The 21,523-nt window shown below is 43.7% G+C and overlaps 1 protein-coding gene across 1 annotated transcript in view; it reads left to right on the top strand.

Annotated features, from left to right (window-relative positions):
• The window catches only part of LOC140730155 (uncharacterized), a 45,918-nt gene extending 34,224 nt beyond the window's left edge, over positions 1–11,694 (top strand). Inside the window, exons 10-12 of the mRNA XM_073050284.1 lie at positions 7,701–7,913; positions 8,503–8,580; positions 11,429–11,694. Coding sequence (XP_072906385.1) covers positions 7,701–7,913; positions 8,503–8,580; positions 11,429–11,694 — 557 coding nt within the window. The remainder of the gene's footprint in view (positions 1–7,700; positions 7,914–8,502; positions 8,581–11,428) is intronic.
• The last annotated feature ends 9,829 nt before the right edge of the window (positions 11,695–21,523 follow it).

Consider the following 21,523-nt stretch of genomic DNA (forward strand, 5'->3'; position numbering starts at 1 on the left):
AGAGGATGAGAGGTGACCTGATAGAGGTATATAAGATGATGAGAGGCATTGATCGTGTGGATAATCAGAGGCTTTTTCCCAGGGCTGAAATGGCTAACACAAGAAAATACAGTTTTAAGGTGCTTGGAAGTAGGTGCAGAGGAGATGGCAGGTGTACGTTGTTATGTGGAGAGTGGTGAGTGCGTGGAATGGGCTGCCAGCAACGGTGGTGGAGGCAGATACAATGGGGTCTTTTAAGAGACTCCTGGATAGATACATGGAGCTTAGAAAAATAGACGGCTATGGGTAACCTGAGGTAATTTCTAAAGCAAGTCCGTGTTCGGCACAGCATTGCAGGCTGAAAGGCCTGTGTTGTGCTGTAGGTTTTCTTTGTTTTCTATGTTTCTATGTTCTATATTTAAACATCCTTGATTCTCAAGGGCATAAATAGGTTACAGGGTGAAGGCAGGAGACAGGAGTTCAGAAGGAAATTTCCACATGTTTGAGATTGCAAGAAACCATTGGTTTATGCATTGTGGGAGCAAGACTGGAAAAAGGGAGGCCAACTGGGACATTCTGTGTGTTTGAGATCGTAAGGAGCAGTTGGCTTGTGCATTTTTGGAGAGAGATTTGAAAAAGTAAGCAAGGCTAGTCAGGACCTTCTGTAAGTTTGAGGTAACGAGGAGCCATGGGCTTATGCATAGTGGCAGTAAAATTTGAAAAGGTGAGCAGGGACAGTTGGGACATACACTGCACTTGAGATTGTGGGATAATAAATGACTTGGCAAGGGTTAATGAAAAGGTTTGCAGTTTAAGCATAGTGGTCATTGTTTGAGTGGACAGAGTTGGAGTGGGAATTGTAAGGCTTTGATTCGAGAGGATTAAGTGAAGCAAAGGCTAAGGTAGATGTCTTGTAAGTTCCTTCCTTCCTTCTTTCTTCACAATTAGAGCTGTGTGGGTGCCAGGCTCAATAATGGAAAGCTCCTCATACAGATGTGGGAAGGTAGGGAGAACTCAAGTATCCCCGACAACTTCACCTGTAAGAAGTACATCCAGTTGCAGCATCTTACAGATTGTATTGGGGAACTAGAGCTGGAGATGGAAGAATTCTGGATAATTTGGGAGGCTGAAGGGTTGATTGACTAGTGATACAGGGAGGTAGTTGCACCTAAAATGCTGGATGCAGGTAACTGGGTGACCATCAGATGGGAGAAAGGGAATAGGCAGCCAGTACAGGGTACCACTATGGCCGTTCCTCTCATTATCAAGAATGCCACTTTGGATACTGTTGAAAGTGATGACCTAGAAGAAAGAAACCACAGTGATCACTGAGGCACGGTCTGGCTTTGTGGTTCAGAGGGGAAGGGAATAGAAGAGACAAGCTGGAGTGATAGGGGATTCATTGGTAAGAGGAACAGACAAGAGGTCCTGTGGACGAGAATGAGATTCCCAGCTGGTATGTTGTCTCCCAGGTGCCAGGGTCAGGGGTATCTTGGATCAAGTCCATAGCATTATTAAATGGATGGGTGAGCAGCCAAAGGTCATGGTCTACATCAGAACCAATGACATAGGTAGTAATGATCACGAGTTCTGGCAAAGTGAGTTCAGGGAGTTAAGACTAAGTTAAAGGACAGGATTTCCAGAGTTGAGATCTCAGGATTGCTCACCATGCCAGAAATAGGAAGATGTAGGAAGATATAGGAAACAAGAAAATAGAGTTTAACACATAGCTAAGGAAATCATGCAGGGTGGCGGGCTTCAGATTTTTGAATCATTGGGCTCTCTTCCAGGGAAGGTGGAACCTGTAGAAACAGGATGGTTTGCACCTGAACTGGAGGAGGAGCAATATCTTTGTGGGACATTTGCTCACACTGCTCCATCGGTGGGGAGGGAGGAGGGTTTAAACTCGAGCTGCACCTGGATGGGAACCAGAATGCCGGAGCTGATAGTGGAGTGGTTATGGGGAAAGATGTTGTTGGGCCAACATACCAAAACAGGGATAAAAAGGTTGAGCATGGGGGAATAAAGTACTGTGTTTTGTCTGTTTCAGTGCAAGGAATATTATAGGTCAGGTGGATGAGCTTAGAGCATGGATCAGTATGTGGAATTTTGACATTGTAGCCATCAGGGAGACTTGATTACAGGAGGGACAAAATGGAAGCTCATTGCTCTGGGGTTCTGTTGTTTTAGATATGATAGAGCGAGAGGGATTGAAAGCAGAGGGTGGCATTTCTAATCTGGGAAGATATCACAGCAGTACACGTACAGGACAAGCTGGAAATCACGTCTACTGAGGCCAATGGGTAGAACTGAGGAATAAGAAAAGGAATGACCACATTAATGGGATTATATTATGGACCACCCAATAGTCAGTGGGATTTACAGGAGCACATTTGTAGGTAGATAGCAGAGCGATGTAAGAAAAAAATAAAGTTGTGATAGTAGATAATTTTAACTTCCCACATATAAAAGAGCTGGATGCGATCGAGTTTATCAAATGTGTTCAGGAAAAATTTCCTTACGTATAGAGGTCCCATCAACAAGAGACAGCAATACTGGCTCTCCTATTAGGGAATTAGACAGGTCTGGTGCAAGAATTGTATGTAGGGGAACACTTTGGATCCATTAGTTTCAGGATAATTGGGCAGTAATATCAGTCTGGTCCTTGGCTTGGTTTGAGATACTGAATGGGAGAAAGGCCAATTTTGATGGCAGCAGAAAAGACCTGGCAAGGGTAGACTGAGTTGGGTTGTTTTCTTGCAAAGGCATGTTTGGTAAGTGGGAGGCTTCCAAAGGTGAAGATTTTAAGTGTACAGAGTTTTCAAGTTCCTATCATAGTAAAAGGCAAGGATAACAGGTTTAGGGAACATAGAACATTACAGTACCTTACAGACCACAATGTCCGACAGGAGGAAGGAAACCAGAATGATAAGGCAGAGGATGGGGCATTTTGTTTTATACAAGTAAATATAGCATAGAGTGAGAATGTGAGGAAAGATGGGCAGTTGATGGGGCAACATTGCAGTCAGTTGGATTGGATGAAGTGTGTTTCTCAACTAATTAGGAGGCTCGACTGTTCAACAGTTTACAAAAGTGAGGAGAAAGTAAAAGAGAAGGAGAGTGTCTTCCAGTCAACTTTGGCCAGCTCCTCTCTCATAGTTGGGAGCTTAACACTCAAGGATACACATTATATTGAAAGGACTGGTGGGTAGGCAGAATGGGTGGGGAGACTTCATTGGTGAAAAATGAAATTAAGTCTTTTGAAAGAGGTGACATGGGATCAGAAAATTGGGAATCCTTTTTGGTAGAACTAAGAAATCACAGGGATAAAAAGGCCCTGATGGGAGTTATATACAGCCCTCTGAACAGTAGTCAGGATGTGGAATACCAATTACAATGGAGATAGAAAAGGTATGTAAAAAGTGTCTTGTTACAATAGTCATGGGGGATCTCAGTATATTGGTAGATTGGAGAATGCCTTCAAGAGGCTGTTTAAAAGCAGTTTGTGGTTGAGCCACTCAGGAAAAGGCAATTCCGGATTGAGTGTTGTGTAATGGATTAGATTTGATGAGTAAGCTTAAGGTAAAGAAATCATAAGGAAGCAGTGATCATAATATGATAGAATTCACCTTGCAGTTTGAGAGGGAGAAACTAAAGTCACATGTATCAGTATTACAGTGACGTAAAGGGAAGTACAGAGGCATGAGAGAGCCGCTGGCCAAAGTTGATTAGCAGAAGACTCTGGCAAGGATAATTGCCGAACAGCAATGGCTGGATTTTCTACGAGCAATTTGGAAGGTGCAAGATAGATTCATCCCAAAGTAGTATTCTGTAGGGAGGATGAGGCAACCGTGGCTGACAAAGTAAGTCAAAGACAGCATAAAAGCCAAAGAGAGGGCATATTAATATTGAAAAAGTTAGTCGGATCTTAGCATTGGGATGCTTTCTAAAAAAAAACAGCAGAAGGCAAAGGCAACTAAAAAACCGTTAAGGAGAGAAAAGCTGAAATAGGAAGGTAAGCTAGCCAGTAATATAAAAAGGATACCAAATGTTTTTTCACATATATAAAGAGAAAGTGAGAGGGGATATTGGACTGCTGGAAAATAGCACTCCTGCTGCTGGAGAGGTAGTAGTGGTGGGACAAAGAATTTATGACAAACTGAATAAGTATTCAGCATTGGTCTTCACTGTGGAAGACACCAGCAGTGTGCCAAAAATTCAAGAATGTCAGGGGGCAGAGAATGAGTGTAGTTGCTATTACTAAGAAGATGTTTGGGAAGCTGAAAGATCTGAAGGTAGCTGATTCACCTGGATTACACCCCAGGTTCTGAAAGAGGTAGCTGAAGAGATTGTGAAGGCATTAGTGGTGACTTTTCAAGAATCACTAGATTTTGGAGTAATTCCAGAGGAAAGGAGAATTGCAATTGTCATTCCACTCTTTAAAATGGGAGTGAGACTGAGACAGGAAATCATAGGCCAATTAACCTGACTTGAACAGGTGGTAAGGTGTTGGAGTCCATTATGAAGGATGAGGTTTCAGGGTACATGAGCCAATAATTTGGATGATGGAATTGATGGCTTTGTGGCCAAGTTTGTAGAGGTTACAAAGATTGGTGGAGATTGTGTTGAGGAAGCAGGATGTCTGCAAAAAAGATTTAGATCTGACTCAGAGAATGGGCAGAGAAATGGCAGATGGAATGCAGTATAGGGAAGTATGTGGTCACATACATTGATAGAAGGAATAAAGGCACAGATTATTTTCTAACCAGGGAGCAAACTCAGAAATCCTCATGCAGGATTCACTAAAGGTTAACTTGCAGCTTGAGTCGATAATAAGGAAAGCAAATGCAAAGCTGTCATTCATTTCAAGAGGACTAGAATATAAAACAAAGATGTAATGCTGACACTTCATAAGGCATTGGCCAGCCCACATTTGGACTAGTGAACTAGTGGAGTGCTGGTTCTGTTGTTGTTTGTCATCTATATCAGTGATCTGGGTGATGATATGGTAAACTGGATCAGCAAATTTGCTGATGACACCAAGACTGAGGGCGTTGTGGACAGCAAAGGAGGTTATTGGAGCTTGTAACAGGGTCTCTAACAGCTGGATAATGGGTTGAAAATGGCAGATAGAATTTAACACTTACAGGTGTGAAGTGTTGCCCTTTGGGACCACAGACCAGGATGGGACTTGCACGGTGAACGGTTGGACACTGAAGAGTGCAGCAGAACAGAGGGATCTGGAAATACAGATCCATAAATCCTTAAAAGTGGCATCATAGGTAAAAAGGGTCATAAAGAGAGAACATTTACAAGGATCTTGCTATGATTTGAGGATCGGAGTTAGAGGGAAAGGTTGACTACATCAGGTCTTTATCCCTGGGGCATAGTAGAATGAGGGGAGATCTGATCAAGGATTACTGAATTGTGAGGGGTATAAATAGGATTTTTGCAAGCAGACATTTTCCGCCGAGATTGAGTGAGACCAGAACTAGAAATTGTTGGTTATGGTGAAAGCTGAACTAGTTATGCAGGAACGTGAGATTCAGAGGGTAGTGAAGATACAGAACGAGCTGCCAGTGGATGATGCGGAAGTAGGTTTGAATTCAAACACTTCAGAGAAGTTTGGATAAGTGCATTGATCTGAGAAGAATGGAGGGCTATGGTCTAGATGCAGTTCGATGAGACAAGGCAGTATAATAATTCGGCAAAGACTAGATGAGTGAAGGTCCTGCTCCTGTGCTGTAGTGTTCTATGATTCAGCCATGATGAAGTGCTAGAGTAGACTCAATAGGCCAAAATGCTAATTCTGCTCCTGGTGTTATGGTCTTACGGACACCGTGCTGGGATGGGCTGGTTAGTAAGGGAGTGCACCAGGATGGGATGGTTGGCAGGAGATTGGACTGTGATGGCTGGTTGGTACAATAGTGTACTGTGATGGGTTGTTTGATAGTGAAGAACGCTGGGATGGGCTGGTTGTTAGGATGGTGTGCTGGGATTGGCTGGTTGATAAGGGAGTGGGATGGGATGGTTGGTAAGTTGGTGTACTGGGATGAGCTGGTTGGTCAGGTGGTTTCTGGGATGGAATGGTTGGTAGGATGGTGTGCTGGGATTGGCTGGTTGGTAAGAGAAGTGTGTTGGGATAGGTTGGTTGTTAGGACAATGTGCTGGAATGGGCTAGTTGGTATGACAGCGTGATGGATGGGCTGTTTGAAAGGATGGTGTACTGGTCTGGATTGGTTGGTGAGAGAGTAGGCTGTGTTTGGTTGGTTGGTAAGGGAGGATGCTGAGATATACTGGTTAATGATAAAGTCTGCTGAAATGAAGTGGCACAGTTCGGCCAGATGAGGACAGACACTAGTGATATTGCCTCACATTCAATCAATTCTTACCTCAGAGGCTGTCATTGTGGAGTTTTCATGTTCTCCCTGTGACCATGAGTGTTTACTCCGGGTACTTCAGATTCTTTGCATACCCCAAAAAATGTGCAGGTTGGAAGACTTAGTGGCCACTTTAAGTTACTCCTGGTGTGTGGGTGTGGGGTACAAACTGGGGGTGCCAGTGACAATGTGGTGAGAATTAAACAGCGCAGGACAGGATTAGAGTAATCCTGGTTTGCAGTTGGCCAAAACTCGAAGGACAAATGTCTCTCTGCCACATTTCTCCATGAATCTTTGACTCTGAGGTGTGAAACGTGTGGAAAGGAGAGACTGGGCAGGGATGACTAATTGACTACCAGAATGCCATTAGGATGCAGAGCTTGGCTAAGAAGTGGCAGATGGAGATTAATCTGGAAAAGTTAGGAAGATTGACCTTGAGTACAAGGTCAATGATAGGATTCTTAGCAGTATGGAGCACCAAAAGGATCTTTGGGTCCATGTCCATAAATCCCTCAAAGTTTCTGCACATGTTGACAGGGTAGTTAAGATGGTGTACGGTGTGTTGGCCTTCATCATTTGGGGAATGGAGGTCAGGAGCCACGAGAGAATGTTGTAGCTCTGTAAAACCCTGGTTGGACCTCACTTGGTGTACTGTGTTCAGTTCTGGTTGCCTCATTATAGGAAGGATGTGGAAACTTTAGACAGGATACAAGAGGTGATTTACCAGGATGTTGCCCGGATTAGAGAAAATGCCTTATGAGGAAAAACTGAGAGAGCTAAAGGTTTTCTCTTCTGAGCAACAGAGAATGGGAGGTGATTTGATGGATGTGTGTAAGATATTGAGACGCATAAATAGAGTGGACGTCCAGATCCCTTTTTCCTATGGTGGCAATGGCCAATCCCAGAGAACATTTGATAAAGGTGAGTGGGGGAAGTTGAGGGGAAGTGTCAGAGGCAGTATTTTACACAGAGAGTGGTGGGTGCCTGGAACATATGGCCAGAAGTAGTGGAAGAGGGTTATACATTAGCGGCATTTAAGACAATCTTAGGAGGGCATGTGGTGAAAACAAAAATGGAGAGTTATGAGATGGGCTGTGTAAAAGGGAAGGGTTCGATTGATTGTGGGGTAGATTTCTGTAGGTCATGGGTCGAAGGGCCCATACCGTGCTTTACTTTTCTTTGTTATAGAGTCATGGAAACAGAACTTGCAGTCTCTCTGTAAAATGCTGATTTTAGCGATGTAGCCTCTATTCAAGGTGTGTGATGGTGGGGTGTGAGCACCAGACTGTTTGATTATTCCGGTTGCAGAAGTACTGCTGACGATATGGGTTTCATTTTCAGTACTGACGCAGTTTGAGAAGGAGGCTCTGGAGTCTCACAACGTGTACCGAGCTCAACACAACATAGCGCCTCTGTCCTTCAGTGCGGAACTGAGCAAGGACTGCAAGGTCTGGGCAAAGGCCCTTTCACAGGATGGTGCCATTGCACAGAGTCCCACCAACTTCGGCGAGAACATCTGGTCCAACCCTAACATCACAGAAGGAGAAATTGCAGGTTTGTGTTGTCTCCACCGCATTGTGTGTTCAGATCCTTGACAGCATTTGCAAAGAACATTGTTCGTGAATAGAGAAATTAGTCACTGGGAGTGCAGCAGAGTCTCCGGGCCAGCACCTATTACATGGGGTTAGACACAGACTGCAGCATTCACCATTAGCTGCTGAAGACACAGAGGATCAGCAGGGTGGACATCCCATGTTACATACTGAATCATGTTTTCTGTAGAGTGTTCGATCAAGTGAAGGCTAGGTCATGCCTTCACTGACACACACAGTGTACTGGATCATATTTTATGAAGAAATGCACGATACATTCTTTCAAACACTTGCTCACCTTTCCTACAAATTGTAGAGTAACCTTCAGCAGTTCACGCTTGAATCTTCACACCCGTTCCCTCATTGAGAAGTATTCTGAAAGAATTCACTTATGTGCTGCTTGAAGTAAGTTCATTGTGCTCACATTCATGAAATGTCACCTAAAAAGTAACATCTAAACTTGATACTAATCTGTCAATGTGTTCTTTCACCACTTGAACAACTCTCACGTTGCAATGGTTCCAGCATGCTCTCTCTTCAATGTGTTTCAGGGAACGTTGCCGTGGACAGCTGGTATTCAGAAATTAACAACTATGACTTTGAGAATCCTGGCCCATCCATGAATACCGGTAAATGTTTATCTTCAGTTATTGTAAGCAAGTCAAAGCAAAGGCAAGATTATCTTGAGTGTCTGTAGGAAGACTGACTGAGTTAGAGAGAAAGGCACAGTAAGCTGCCAAGGTAACGCAAGTCCCGATTGAGTGTGAACATTTCGGAGAATGGAGTGAGTGAAGGTGAAGTAAAGAGCAGATTATCAAGACACACCGTCAATCCAGGTTTGTGTCTTGCCTCTGCACAGAGATACAATTGCTAACATGCAGATCAGATGCACATACACATTCGCAAACACGTGCTTGCATTTACAAGCATTCACAATCTCCAACACACAATTTCATTTACATATAAAGTCACAGAGTCATATCGCCAAGAAACGGACCCTGTAGTGAACATCCACATTGATCCTTTTTGCCCAATTACACTAATCCCATTTGCCTGCATGAGGTCTGTATCACTGGTGTGTAATTACCAGGCTAACCCCCGCTGCCCTTCTGAAATAAACAACATTTGTGATCCTCCAGTCAAGTATCACCTTATGATGAATGAAGAATGAAAAATCTCCATTGGGGTCCCATCCATTTCTTCCTATCTTCCTAGAGCATCCTAAAATGGATCTCATCTGACCCTGAGAATTTATACATTCATTGACATTTAACGTCTCTCCTTTCTGCTCCAGACTATCCACATCCCCCTCACTGAACTCACTACCTTCCACATCCTTCTCCTTGGTGAATGCAGATGAGAAGATCTCACCCACATCCTCCAGCTTTACACACGCATTTCACCTTTTCACCCTAAGGGGACACATTCTTTTCTGGCTACCCCTTTGTTTCTGATAAACTGTACTGATTGAATGCCTCTGAGTCCTCATAATCTTATCAAGGATATTTCAATTCCCCCCTTTAGCTTTCTCCATTTCTTTTTTAGACCACAATATAGAACAATTCAGGCCTTTCAACACAGGATGTTTTGCCAAAATGTTAAGCTACTCCAAGATCAATCCAATGCTTCGTTCCCACATAACACACTGACTGCCAACCACGCACAATATTACTTGTCACAAGGTGAAGTTGCAAGATTACGTGGAGGTTTCAAGAGACCATACCTGGAGCACAGTGCACAGTATTGGCCTTCTTGTTGAAGGGGACATGCTAATGTGTTAGAATCGGTACAGCTAGAGTTTATTGGACTGATACCAGCACTTTCACTTTCAAAGAATAAGAGGTGACTGGATTGAAATATGTCAGACCCTGAGGGATCTTAACAGGTCAGTGTGGAGAGAACGTTTAGACCATAAGATATAGGAGCAGAATCAGGTCATTTGGCCCATCAAGTGCTCTGCCATTTCATCATGGCTGATCCATTTTCCCTCTCAGCCCCAATCTCCTGCCTTCTCCCCATATTCCTTCATGCCCTGACCGATCAAGAATATATCAAGCTCTGCCTTAAATAAATGTAAAGACTTGATCTCCACAGCCACCTGCGGCAACGAATTCCACAGATTTACCACTCTCTGGCTGAAGACATACCTCCTCATCTCAGTTCTAAAAAGATGCCTTTCTATTCTGAGGCTGTGTACTTTAATCCTAGACTCTCTCACCATAGGAAAAGTCCACTCTATCGAGACCTTCCAACATTCGAAAGGTTTCAATTAGGTCACCCCTTATTCTTCTGAATTCTAGTGAATACAATCCCAGAACCATCAAACGCCCTTCATATGACAAATGACTCAACCTGCAAATTAACCTTTAGGGAATCCTGCACAAGGACTCCCAAGTCCCTTTGCCCCTCAGATTTTTAAATTTTCTCTCCATTTAGAAAATATTCAACCCTTTCATTTCTTCTACCAAAGTGCATGACAGTGCACTTCCCGACACTGTATTCCACCTGCCATTTCTTTGCCCATTTTCCTACTCTATCTCAGTCCTTCTGTAGCCTCTCTACTTCCCCAAAACTACCTTCCCCTCCACCTTTCATATCACCTGCCAACTTTGCAACAAAGCCATCACTTCCATCATTCGCGTCATTGACATATAACTTGTGGGAGAATCTAGAAGCAGCTATCACTATTTATAAATCAGCAGCTGTCCATTAAAGGCAGGGATGAATCAAGCTTGTTTTTCTCCCTCACAGAGTTGTGTCTTCACAATTCGCTTCCTTAAAGAGTGGTGGAAGCAGAGTCTTTGAATCTTTTATACGCCAGGACAAGATAGGGATTTGATAAGCAACAGAATCAAAGGTTACTGTGGGAGATGGGATGTAGAACTGAGTTACCGTCAGATCAAGATGACCGTATTACATGACAGAGCAAGCACAAGGGACAGAGCAGCTATTCATGCTCCTAATCCATATTTATTTGTACGTAGACCAACGTGTCAACTTGTGTGTGCAGACACTTACTCAGAAACACACGTTAATGCTGTTCAACATGCTCAGGCATGGTTCCACACACAAACATTTCCATATTCGCACAAACTTTTACACATAGATATGATGAGGTCTACACAAACATTTATTCAAAGTCACACATAGACACATACTCATACTGAAACATTTCTGCACACGCACAGTCACACAGACATTTAGAAACACTCAGCAATGCATACATTCACAGGCAGAATACGCACACTAATCCAGCTTTCCAACATACAGACTGTATACCCCTCATATATCAGTAGATACGTTCTCTTGCATTGATGTACATACACTTCTGCATAAAGGACTGGTATATACATTGACATTCATGGTACATATTGTATATGTCTCACTCACAGTTACATTTGCATACGTATGTGTATAAACCGACAAATACGCAAAGATACACAGATTAAAGATGTCAATTCCTTCTGTGTCCTTTAGAACATTTTACTCAGCTGATCTGGCAGGAGACCACCGAGGTGGGGATTGCATATGACGTGAGTGACAAAGGGGCTTTTGTAGTGGCTCAGTACAAGCCCCGTGGGAACGCACCCGGTCCGGAATCCTTTGCCAACAACGTTCTGCCGCTGGATGCCTTGTACAGCAAGCCCATGGCTGCACCAGCATCTCCCGCTGCACCAAAGGAGGAAGCTCCGGCAGAAGGCAAGTCACAAAGGCTGGAGTGTGGGAGAGAAATGCGAGATTAACTCACTTTATTTATGAGGGGGTGGGGATGTGGGCATCACTGGCAGGGTCACAATTTAATGGTCTTCTCCAATGCCCCCTGAGAAGGTTGTGGTGAGCTGGCTACTTCACTTGGAGAGAGTTCCTTCAACAATATCTCCCTGACCCAAACCCCCCACCATCTGAATGGCATGTCTGAGAGTGCAGAATCCCCTTCCAGACCACACACTATCCTGGCTGTTCCTTCAAATGCCGAAAATCTGCAGCCTCTACACCACTGACACTGGGTGCTTCAACAAGATAAATGTTGCCCCTGCCAATGACGGTCTTGTCCTGACGAATGAGCAAAACCATCCCTTTCACAAGGCCCACTGGGGAAAGGTGAAAAATGATGCCATAACACCTCCCCCTTGCCATATATTAATACATTTATATATGCAAATATGATGATTTGCATGTATTAATGTCAGCCGAGATCAAATACAGAAGCTGACTCTTATCAAACAGTCACTTCCTGACAGTTTCACATTGACTGATAAATTTATACGGGGAGCTCTGATCAGAAATGACTGATCCATAAAGGAACACGGATGTGCATATCTGCAGTCATGATAAGATCCACTCTTGATCTCACCGTGACCCTGCACCTGCTCTGCCCAAGACTGGAAGAAATTGCAGAGGGTTATGGGCACAGCTCAGTCCGTCACAGAAACAGACTCCCCTCCAAGGAACTCTGTCTACACTCCCTGCTGCCTCAGTAAAGCAGTCAGCATTAGGAAAGACCCCTTCCATCCAAATACAGTTTCTTTTCTCACCCTTCCATTTGGCAGAAGATACAAAAGCTGGAAAACACACACTGACAGAATCAAGGACAGCTTCTATCCTGCCATCATATGACACTTCACCCGATCTCCCACCTGATAAAGAACTCTTGATCTCACAGTCTGAGTCAATATGGCCATAACATCACATTGTCTCCCAGCTCTGCACTTTCTCTGTAACAGTAGAACTACATTTTGCAGTCTATTATTCTTTTTCCCTTTGTACTACCCCAATGTACTTTTATTTTAAAATGATCTGTCTTCTTAAAAATTCCACCCCCTCCATGCCTTTCACGTTACAATGAACACAATTAATACTGGGAAAGTTCAAATCCTCTTTTGCTCATACATCTTTTTTTGACTTCTCCAAATATCAGCTCCTCCACCTCCTCTTGATGGTCAGGAAGCCTGTAAAACAGAGGTTCCCAACCCTTTGTATGCCATGGACTCCTACCATTAACCAAGGGATCTGTTAACCTCAGGTTGGGAACATCTGCTGTAGAACATCCCCAGCAAACTGACTACAAATGTTTTGTTCCTAAACTCTCCCCATTCAGATTTATTTATTTATTTAAATCTTACGTCAGTCCCATAATGTGAGGGAGTAAAAATCTTTGCGTTGTGACCCCGTCACAATGTACAGACATACGAATTTATAAGTCTAATGGCTTGTAGAACTAAGCTGTCCTGTAACCCGTTGGTCCTGGCTTTACTGCTGTGAACAGCTTATGGTTGGGGTGACTGGTGTCGCCGATGATCTTCCAGGCCTTCTTTCTGCACCTGCTGCTGTAAATGTCCTCAGTGGAGGGAAGTTCACGTCCACAGATGTGCTAGGCTGTCTGTACCACTCTCCGCAGTGCCCAGTGACTAAGGTTGGTGCAGTTCCCGTACCAGTCTATGATACAGCCAGTCAGGTTGCTCTCAATGGTGCCCCTGTAGAAGGACTGAGGATTTGGGGTCCCATGCCGAACTTCTCCAGTTACCTGAGGTGGAAGACATGCTGTTGTACCTTTTTTGCCACACAGCCGGTGTGTACTGTCCAGGTAAGATCTTCAGTGACGTGTATATCGAGGAACTTGAAACCATTCAGCCTCTCAACTGCAGGCCATTGATGTTGATTGGGCTGAGCCTGTCTCCGTTCCTCCTGTAATCAACAATCAGCTCTTTTGTTTTTTGGACATCGAGAGAGAGGTTGTTATCCTGGCACCACTGTGTCAGGGTGTCAACCTCTCCTCTGTAGGCTGTCTCATCACCACTAGAAATAAGGCCGATCAACGTCATGCCATAGAACCATAGAACATTACAGCACAGAAAGCCTTTTGGCCCTTCTTGGCTGTGCCGAACCATTTTTCTGTGAATTTGATCAGCAAATTGGAGCTGTGTATGGCAGCACAGTTGTGGGTGTTGGACCCAGCTGCACAAGACAAGGTGCAGGCCGAGGCCTCTGAGCTTCCTGTCAAATCTGGAGGGAATTATGGTGTTGAATGCTGAACTTTAGTCCAGGAACAGCATTCCAACGTATGCATCCCTCTTCTCCAGGTGAGTGGGTACTGTGGTTATGGTGTCTTTGGTAGGCCAGTTCCGTCGGTAGGCAAATTGTAGAGGGTCCAGTGAGGGTGGCTACATGCTGCAAATGTCCTCTCATTACCATGGTAATGGAATCTTTAATCAATATTGTAACACCACTTCCTCTTTCACACACATCCCTCTCCTGTTACACAGGAACATTTTTATCACTGGAATGTCGAAATGCTTGTTTCTGCTCTTTTGTATCTCAGTGACAACAGTATTACGGTCTCATTGCTGAACAATGCTTTGTTTACCGGTCAGACTCCTTGCAATCAAATGGAAGCAATTTAAACTTCTGTTCCTCCCATCCATGTCTAATTCTAATCTACCTACCTGTCTAGCTTAGCTTTCCTTCCATATCTGACTGAACGTCACCCCTAATCTCCCAAATCCCTGCCAGATTCGTTTAAACCCTTCCTTAACAGCAGGAGTAAAGCTTCCTGCAAGGTTCTAGTTCAGTTGTCCAGCTGCTAGAGGACCCATCCTATCCAGAAACTGTCCCAGTGACCCACAAATCTGAAGCACTCCCTCTGTACCATCTCTCTGGCTGCACGTACATCTGGCCAATCTTCCTGTTCCTATACTCGTGAGCACGTGGCACTGGAAGTAATTCAGTGATTACACCCTTACAGATCTTGTTTTTTACCCCGTGACCCAGCTTCCTTATCTCATGCTGCAGGACCTTGGCCTCTGCCCCTGCTACTACTCTGAACTACAGCCTCTGGCTGTTCCCCCACACACCAGAATAACCTGCAACCAATCTATGACATTTGAATGGCGGAGCAGACTCGATAGGCTGAATAGCCCAATTCTTCTCCAATGTCTGATGGTATTAAGGACATCTTTGACCCTGGCACCAGGGATGTGACACACTGTCTTGGATTCATGCATACAGCAACAGATTGCCTTCCACACCCTTCTTTGCTGGCCTCCTACTACCATTGCCCTTGGCCCCTCCTCGAGGTGCAAAGCCTTTTAGCTGCCCCAAGTGACCCACTGGACTTCACCCTATCAAAGGTTTTCCTGTTGTCCTGGTCATTCCTCCCCACCTTCTATAGGATTTCTATATAATAACATATTCCTCCTCACCTCCTATATAACAACATGTGATAGACACGTGGGCATGAAGGGAATGGTGGAATGTGGATGATGCACGGGAGGATTACAAATTAACATCAAGATCAATGCAACATTGTGGGCCAAATGGCCTGTCCTGTGCTGTACTCTCCTATGTTTGGACTTGGCTCCTCTCATCACGAAGCATCTTTGATCTGAAAGATGAACTCCATTTCTCAACATGATCTGATCAGCCGAGAGATTCGGGTAGTCTCTGTGTTGATTTTGAATTTCACATTTCCGGTATGTGAAACACTTTTCATTTTCATCTGCCATTTCTGTAAACTTCTTGCCACCTGCAGTTTGAAACTAGTTTGACACATGGAGTTCAAAGAGCCTATTGGTTGCAGTACTGCACCACACTGCAATCTGAGAGAGGATTTCTGTCAAACGTTGCCAGTGAGACCTTTGGAATTGGGAGTTGGAGTTGGTCTATTGTCACATGTACTGAGATCCATTGAAAAGCTTGTCTTGTATACTGTTCGTACAGATCAATCATTACACTGTGCATTGATGTAGATCGAGGTAAAGCAATAACAGAATACAGAAACAGGTGAACAATAAGGTACAAGATCATAACGAGGTAGACTGTAACATCAGAAGTCCATCCCATCGTATTAATAGTCTTAAAACAGCAAGATGGAAGATGTCATTGAGCCTGGTGATGTGTGCTTTCAGGCGTTCGTATCTTCTGCCTGATTGAAGACCAGAGATGAGAGAATGTCCAGGGAGGGAGGGGACTTTGATTATGCTGGTGGCTTAAATGACACAGAGAAAAGGATCAACAGAGATTGGTTTCCATGATGTGCTGAGCTGTGTCCACAACTCTCTGCACTTTCTTGGGGTCATGTGCAGAGAGTTGGCATACCAAACTGTTTAATGGGCCTCAGGTTTGTCAACCAGCTTTTCATGTTAACGTTTATTAAATGTCTTGTGAAGTACCCTCCCTACACAATATATCCTGCATTTCCCTCAACAACTTCCTCTGCTACCTTGTCAAAATTTTCATCAAACTGGTCAATCATAATCTGTCCTCTACAAACTAGTTTGTGAAGGATAGATGATGTTTCACCATTTTTCCAGGTTTCATTATGTTTCTCCTTGAAAGAACACAGACCAGTACAGCATAGGAACAGGACCTTCAGGCACAATGTTTTTCCAAACTTGTTAAACTGGCAATTAACCAACTAACTAAACGAGTTCTTTCTGCCTACACAAAGTCCACCTCTCTCCCTTCTCTGCACATCTCTGTGCATGTCTACAAGCCTCTTAAATGCCTCTAATGCATTGCCTACACCACCAACCCTAGCGATCCATTCCAGATGCCATCAAATGATTGCTTCGAGTCAGTGGAAAGGATGATATTCAAGGACTCATCTGTTTATCTGAATGAATGCACAAGGCTGTCATGGATTTTATCAACATTGTTGTAGACAAGTAAGTCCCCACAAAAGCCTTCAGAGTCTTTCCTAATCAGAGGTCCTGGATGAACTATGAGACCCACAATCTGCTGAGAGTCACATCAGTGGCCTTCCAGTCTGGTGACCAAGAAAGTTACGAGAGGTCCAAGTGTGATCTTGGAAACCCATCTCACAAGTGAAGTGGCAATTCCAGACTAAACTTGGGTCAATGAATGATGCTCAACAGCTGTGGTAGGGCTGGATTGCTTTCACCTCCGATAAATCAAGCGACTTATGCGACAGCAGGGCTTTGCCTTCAGATGAGCTCAATGCCTTCTATGCTCACTTTAACCATCAAACCATAGAAGAACTATCACAAACTCTCACAACCCCCAATGATCCAATGATTTCAGTCTCTGAAGCCAAGATGCGAGCAGCTTTCAGGATGGTGAACTCACAGAAAGCGTCTGGCCAGATGGGGTATCTACACAAGGACCAAAGACCTGCGCTGATCAACTGGTTGGAGTGTTCAATGAGATCTTTAACCTATCACTTCATCAGTCTGGGGTACCCACCTGCTTCAAGCAGGCTTCAAATTTTCTGGTAACCATGAAGAGCATGGTGACCTGCCTCAGTGACTATCATCCAGTAACACTCACATCCACAGTGATGGGAAGTGTTTTGAGAGGTTGGTGATAAAACATATCAACTCCTGTTGGAGAAGCAACTTGGATCTGCTCCAAATGGCCTACCAGAGCAACAGGCCTACTACAGATTCCATCTCATTGGCTCTTCACCCAACCCTGCAACTTTTGGAGAACAAAGATACTCTTTATTGACTACAGCTTTTCATTCAATACCAGCATCCTCTCAAAACTAATCAAAAAGTTCCTGGACTTTAGCCTTAATACCCCTCCCCCCCCCCCCCCCCCCCCGTGCAATTGATCCTCAATTTCCTCACTTGCAGACCCCACATCTTCTATAGATGTGACATCCTTGACATCCTTCCTACAGTGGGGTGACCAGAACTGAATGCAATACAATAGATGCACCCAGAGTAGAGTTTTATAAATCCGCAATATAACTTTTTATGCCTTGAAGTTACTGCCTCGCCCAATAAAGGCAAGATTGCGACAGGCCCTCTTTACTGATCCATCAACTCCTGCAGCCACTTTCAGGGAGGAATGACGAATTCACTTCGGAAATGGTAAAACTGGAAATCGTTAGTGAACTATTTCACAAATAATATTGAATTCTGCATCACACAATACCAACTCTACAATTACTTACCAGAGGCTTTTGAAATTACTTGTGATGCATTGCAAGTGTCTTTTTAAAAAAAGAGTCGATAAACTTGTTGAAAGTCCTGAGACTGAGGTGACCCAGTTGTTATAATTTGCATGATACATCCCCTGCTATGAAGCCAACTGAACACAATTTAAGAAAATTACTAGATGATGCCACAACTATCTCCGTGCTGCACACCATGAACTGTTTCCCAACAGAAAGCAATCAAGTGTTGGTGCCAAATTCAGTGCCTCGGGTTGGAAAGCATATTGGAACAAGGAAGGAGACATGTGAAAATGACAAAAGCAGTGGTCCAACTACAACAGTGTTTGTAGGCAACATACCTGTAAAAGCTTCTGATAGGTTAATCAGGCAGTTACTTGTGACATGTGGCTAGATTTTAAGCTGGAAGAAAGTTCAAGAAGCTTCAGGAAAGTTGCAAGCTTTGTACTCTCTGTGCATTAAGGTTATTGCATGATCTTCAATGGGCTCACAGTAAGCTGCTTGTAAAAGTAGATGTAAAGTCCAAAGCCCAGCTGGATGAATGGAAGGCCAAAAAGAAAGGAATCAGATGAAGCTGTGGACGAGGAAGTCTCAGAGTCAACTCCTACAACCACCATGGAGGAGGCCCCAGAACCTGAGATTGTTTCACAGCCACAAGTCTCACCTGCCAGGCAGAGTGACCTCTTTTGTCAGGAAAGACCTTATCCCAAAAGAGGAAGAAATCTTCCACAGCAATTACACCTTTTGGCCTGAATGGGACAAATTAAAATTTACTATGCCGTGGATGTCTGTATAAGAAGTTGCATTATATAGTATTGTTACGAACCCCGTAACTGGGTGTCTTACCAGCAAAGATAGAAGTGTCCGTTGGAGTCTGGTGATACTATTTTCAATAGTATTTATTAGTAAAAATACACAAAAATAATATCAATGCAAATATACAGATAATATACGTCACCAATACTAAACCTAAAAGTGCGGGTATAATAATAATCATAATAATCAATAAGAAACAAGCTCTATCGTTGTCTAGGGGATAATGAATTGTCCGATGGAAATATAAAGTTCAGTTCAGTTCGTGCAGGCTGCAGTAGTTGTTGGTCGCTGTGTTGCGATTACTGGAGAGAGAGAACAGTAACAGCTATTGACTTGCCAACTTTCCTTTATGATTTTGATCCGTCGATGCGTTGTTGTTGTGGCCATTCACATATGACTCCTCCGTCCTTTAGCTAGACCATTCTTCTGTGGTGGACTCGTCACCCAGGCAAGGGTGGACACACACACAAGCCCCCACCGGTCTCGCTACAAAACACTGTGAGTTAAAATTTGCCGACCCTTCGTTCGGTCTCCGATGTCCCACACTGTCTCGTGGGTTTCTGCTGCTCACTAGCGTTTCTCCTGGTGCGTCTGAGGGGTGTTACCCCAGACCCCACTTTTATCCCCACTCACGGGGTCTCAGGTGTCAATCAGGTTGGGATGATGTAACCCATCAAACCAGCCCACTCTGGTTGCCCCCTGAGGGGTTTCAATGAATAGAACAGTACCAAGTAAACAATCCTCCAAAAGACAATAGCAGTAATCAATGGCTTTTGTCAGTAGGAGACATTCCACTTTGTGTATCTCTGAGCTGTCTCTCTCTCTCATTAACTTTCATGAGCTGGTATCAATAACAACTGTCCTGGTAGCTTTCCTGAGTCTCTCTCACTTCCTTGATAACAGCATTGGAATAGTAGCGATTTGCGATTCTCCAAAAGGGGGGGCATGGGCGATTCTGTACCCTTCTGCCCATCAGAGTTGTTCATCATTCATAACAGTATACTGTGTATATGGTTGAGATGCATTCAATAGAATGCATTCTCTAGTGAATTGGAGGTTATAGCTAAGCAGGGAGGAGTTTTGTGTATTTAATACTTCTGTAATACTGGAGTAATCTTGTATATACATTGTGTGATTGGGCACTCTTGTTCATTTGAATAATTCATTACAGTTTATCTGTATAAATGTGTGAATTGCCTAAGTCATCATGGTACCATGTAAAACAGGTGCACCTCACTTAAAGTAAAATTGAAGTTAGACTCACATTTCAGACTCTGTGAATTCCTTTGAATTAGTTTAATGCTTTGAAATTACAGAGCATAACACAGGGACTGACAGATAATAGCTTTTTCTGGTCCATTCATCGACAACTATCTGACCCATACACGGACTGGCTTGGAGCCAAACACTGAGCCATGTATCATGTAGATAGTCTGTCTTCAGGATGAAGAACACAAGTCTAGTACTGCAGTGTCACATCTGAAGTATTATTATGTAACACATATGTCTATATGTCTTCAGTGGTTTCTCTCCCAACAGAGAAGCCAGCAGCTGAGGAGGAACCTGCCAAGGAACCTGAAACCCAGGGGGAACCAGCTGAGGAGAAGGCAGCTGCTCAGCCAGCGGCTGAGGAGAAGGCAGTTGCTCAGCCAGCGGCTGAAGAGAAACCAGCCAAAGAGAAACCAGCCGAGGAACAGCCTGCCGCCACAGCAGAATCAGGTAGAATAACCCTTGGACCATAAAGGGGCTTGGATTTTAGAAGAAGGAACATAGAACAGTACAGCACATTACAGGGAACAATGAATTCAGAGTAACTGTCTAAACAGTGAGAAATACTGACAATATGAAACAAACCAATACTGTCCATATAAAAACCAATGGACACTGAGGCACAAAACAGACTAAATCAGACAGGATGCAACATACACAGATGCTGAGGGGTAAAAACACTAGAAATGATTAAAATAATGCAACTGGTACAGAGAGGGCAGTGAAACTGTCTCTGGAATAACACCAGTACTGACTGAGGTTAACAGATCTATACTGATCAATGCTAATCAACATCAAAACTATTTACAATGATGCTAGAAAGTCTGTGAACCCTGTAGAATTGATCAGGTAGATACATTACTGAGTTACTAATGGTTCATTTCACAAATACTGCCAAAACATTATTGAAAAGTGAATTATTTTCAGATAACCGTCAATGGGTGCATTGCTATGGATAGTTTTATAAGACCATAAGACTATAATATATGGGAGCAGAAGTGGGCCATTCAGCCCATCGAGTCTGCTCTGCCATTCAATCATGGGCTGATCCAATTCTTCAAGTCATCCTCACTCCCCTGCCTTCTCCCCATACCCTTTGATGCCCTGGCAAATCAAGAACCTATCTAATTCTGCCTTAAATGCACCCAATGACTTGGCCTCTACAGCCGCTCATGGCAACAAATTCCACAGATTTACCACCCTCTGACTAAAGTAATTTCTCTGGATCTCTGTTCTAAATGGATGTCCTTCAATCCTGAAGGCGTGCCCTTTTGTTCTGGGCTCCCCTACCATGGGAAATAACTTTGCCATATCTAATCTGTTCAGGCTTTTTAACATTCAGAATGTTTCGATGAGATTCCCCCCTCATTCTCCTGAACTCCAGGGAATACAGCTCAAGAGCTGCCAGATGTTCCTCATATGGTAACCCTTCCATTCCTGGAATCATTCTCGTGAATCTCCTCTGAACCCTCTCCAATGTCAGTATATCCTTTCTGCAGTATATCCTTTATAGGACATGATCTGCTGTTACATTTTTGAGATCCTGATTAAATATATAATGCTGGTAATGG

The sequence above is a fragment of the Hemitrygon akajei genome, chromosome 7, assembly GCF_048418815.1.
Source record: "Hemitrygon akajei chromosome 7, sHemAka1.3, whole genome shotgun sequence".
Lineage (NCBI taxonomy): Eukaryota > Metazoa > Chordata > Chondrichthyes > Myliobatiformes > Dasyatidae > Hemitrygon > Hemitrygon akajei.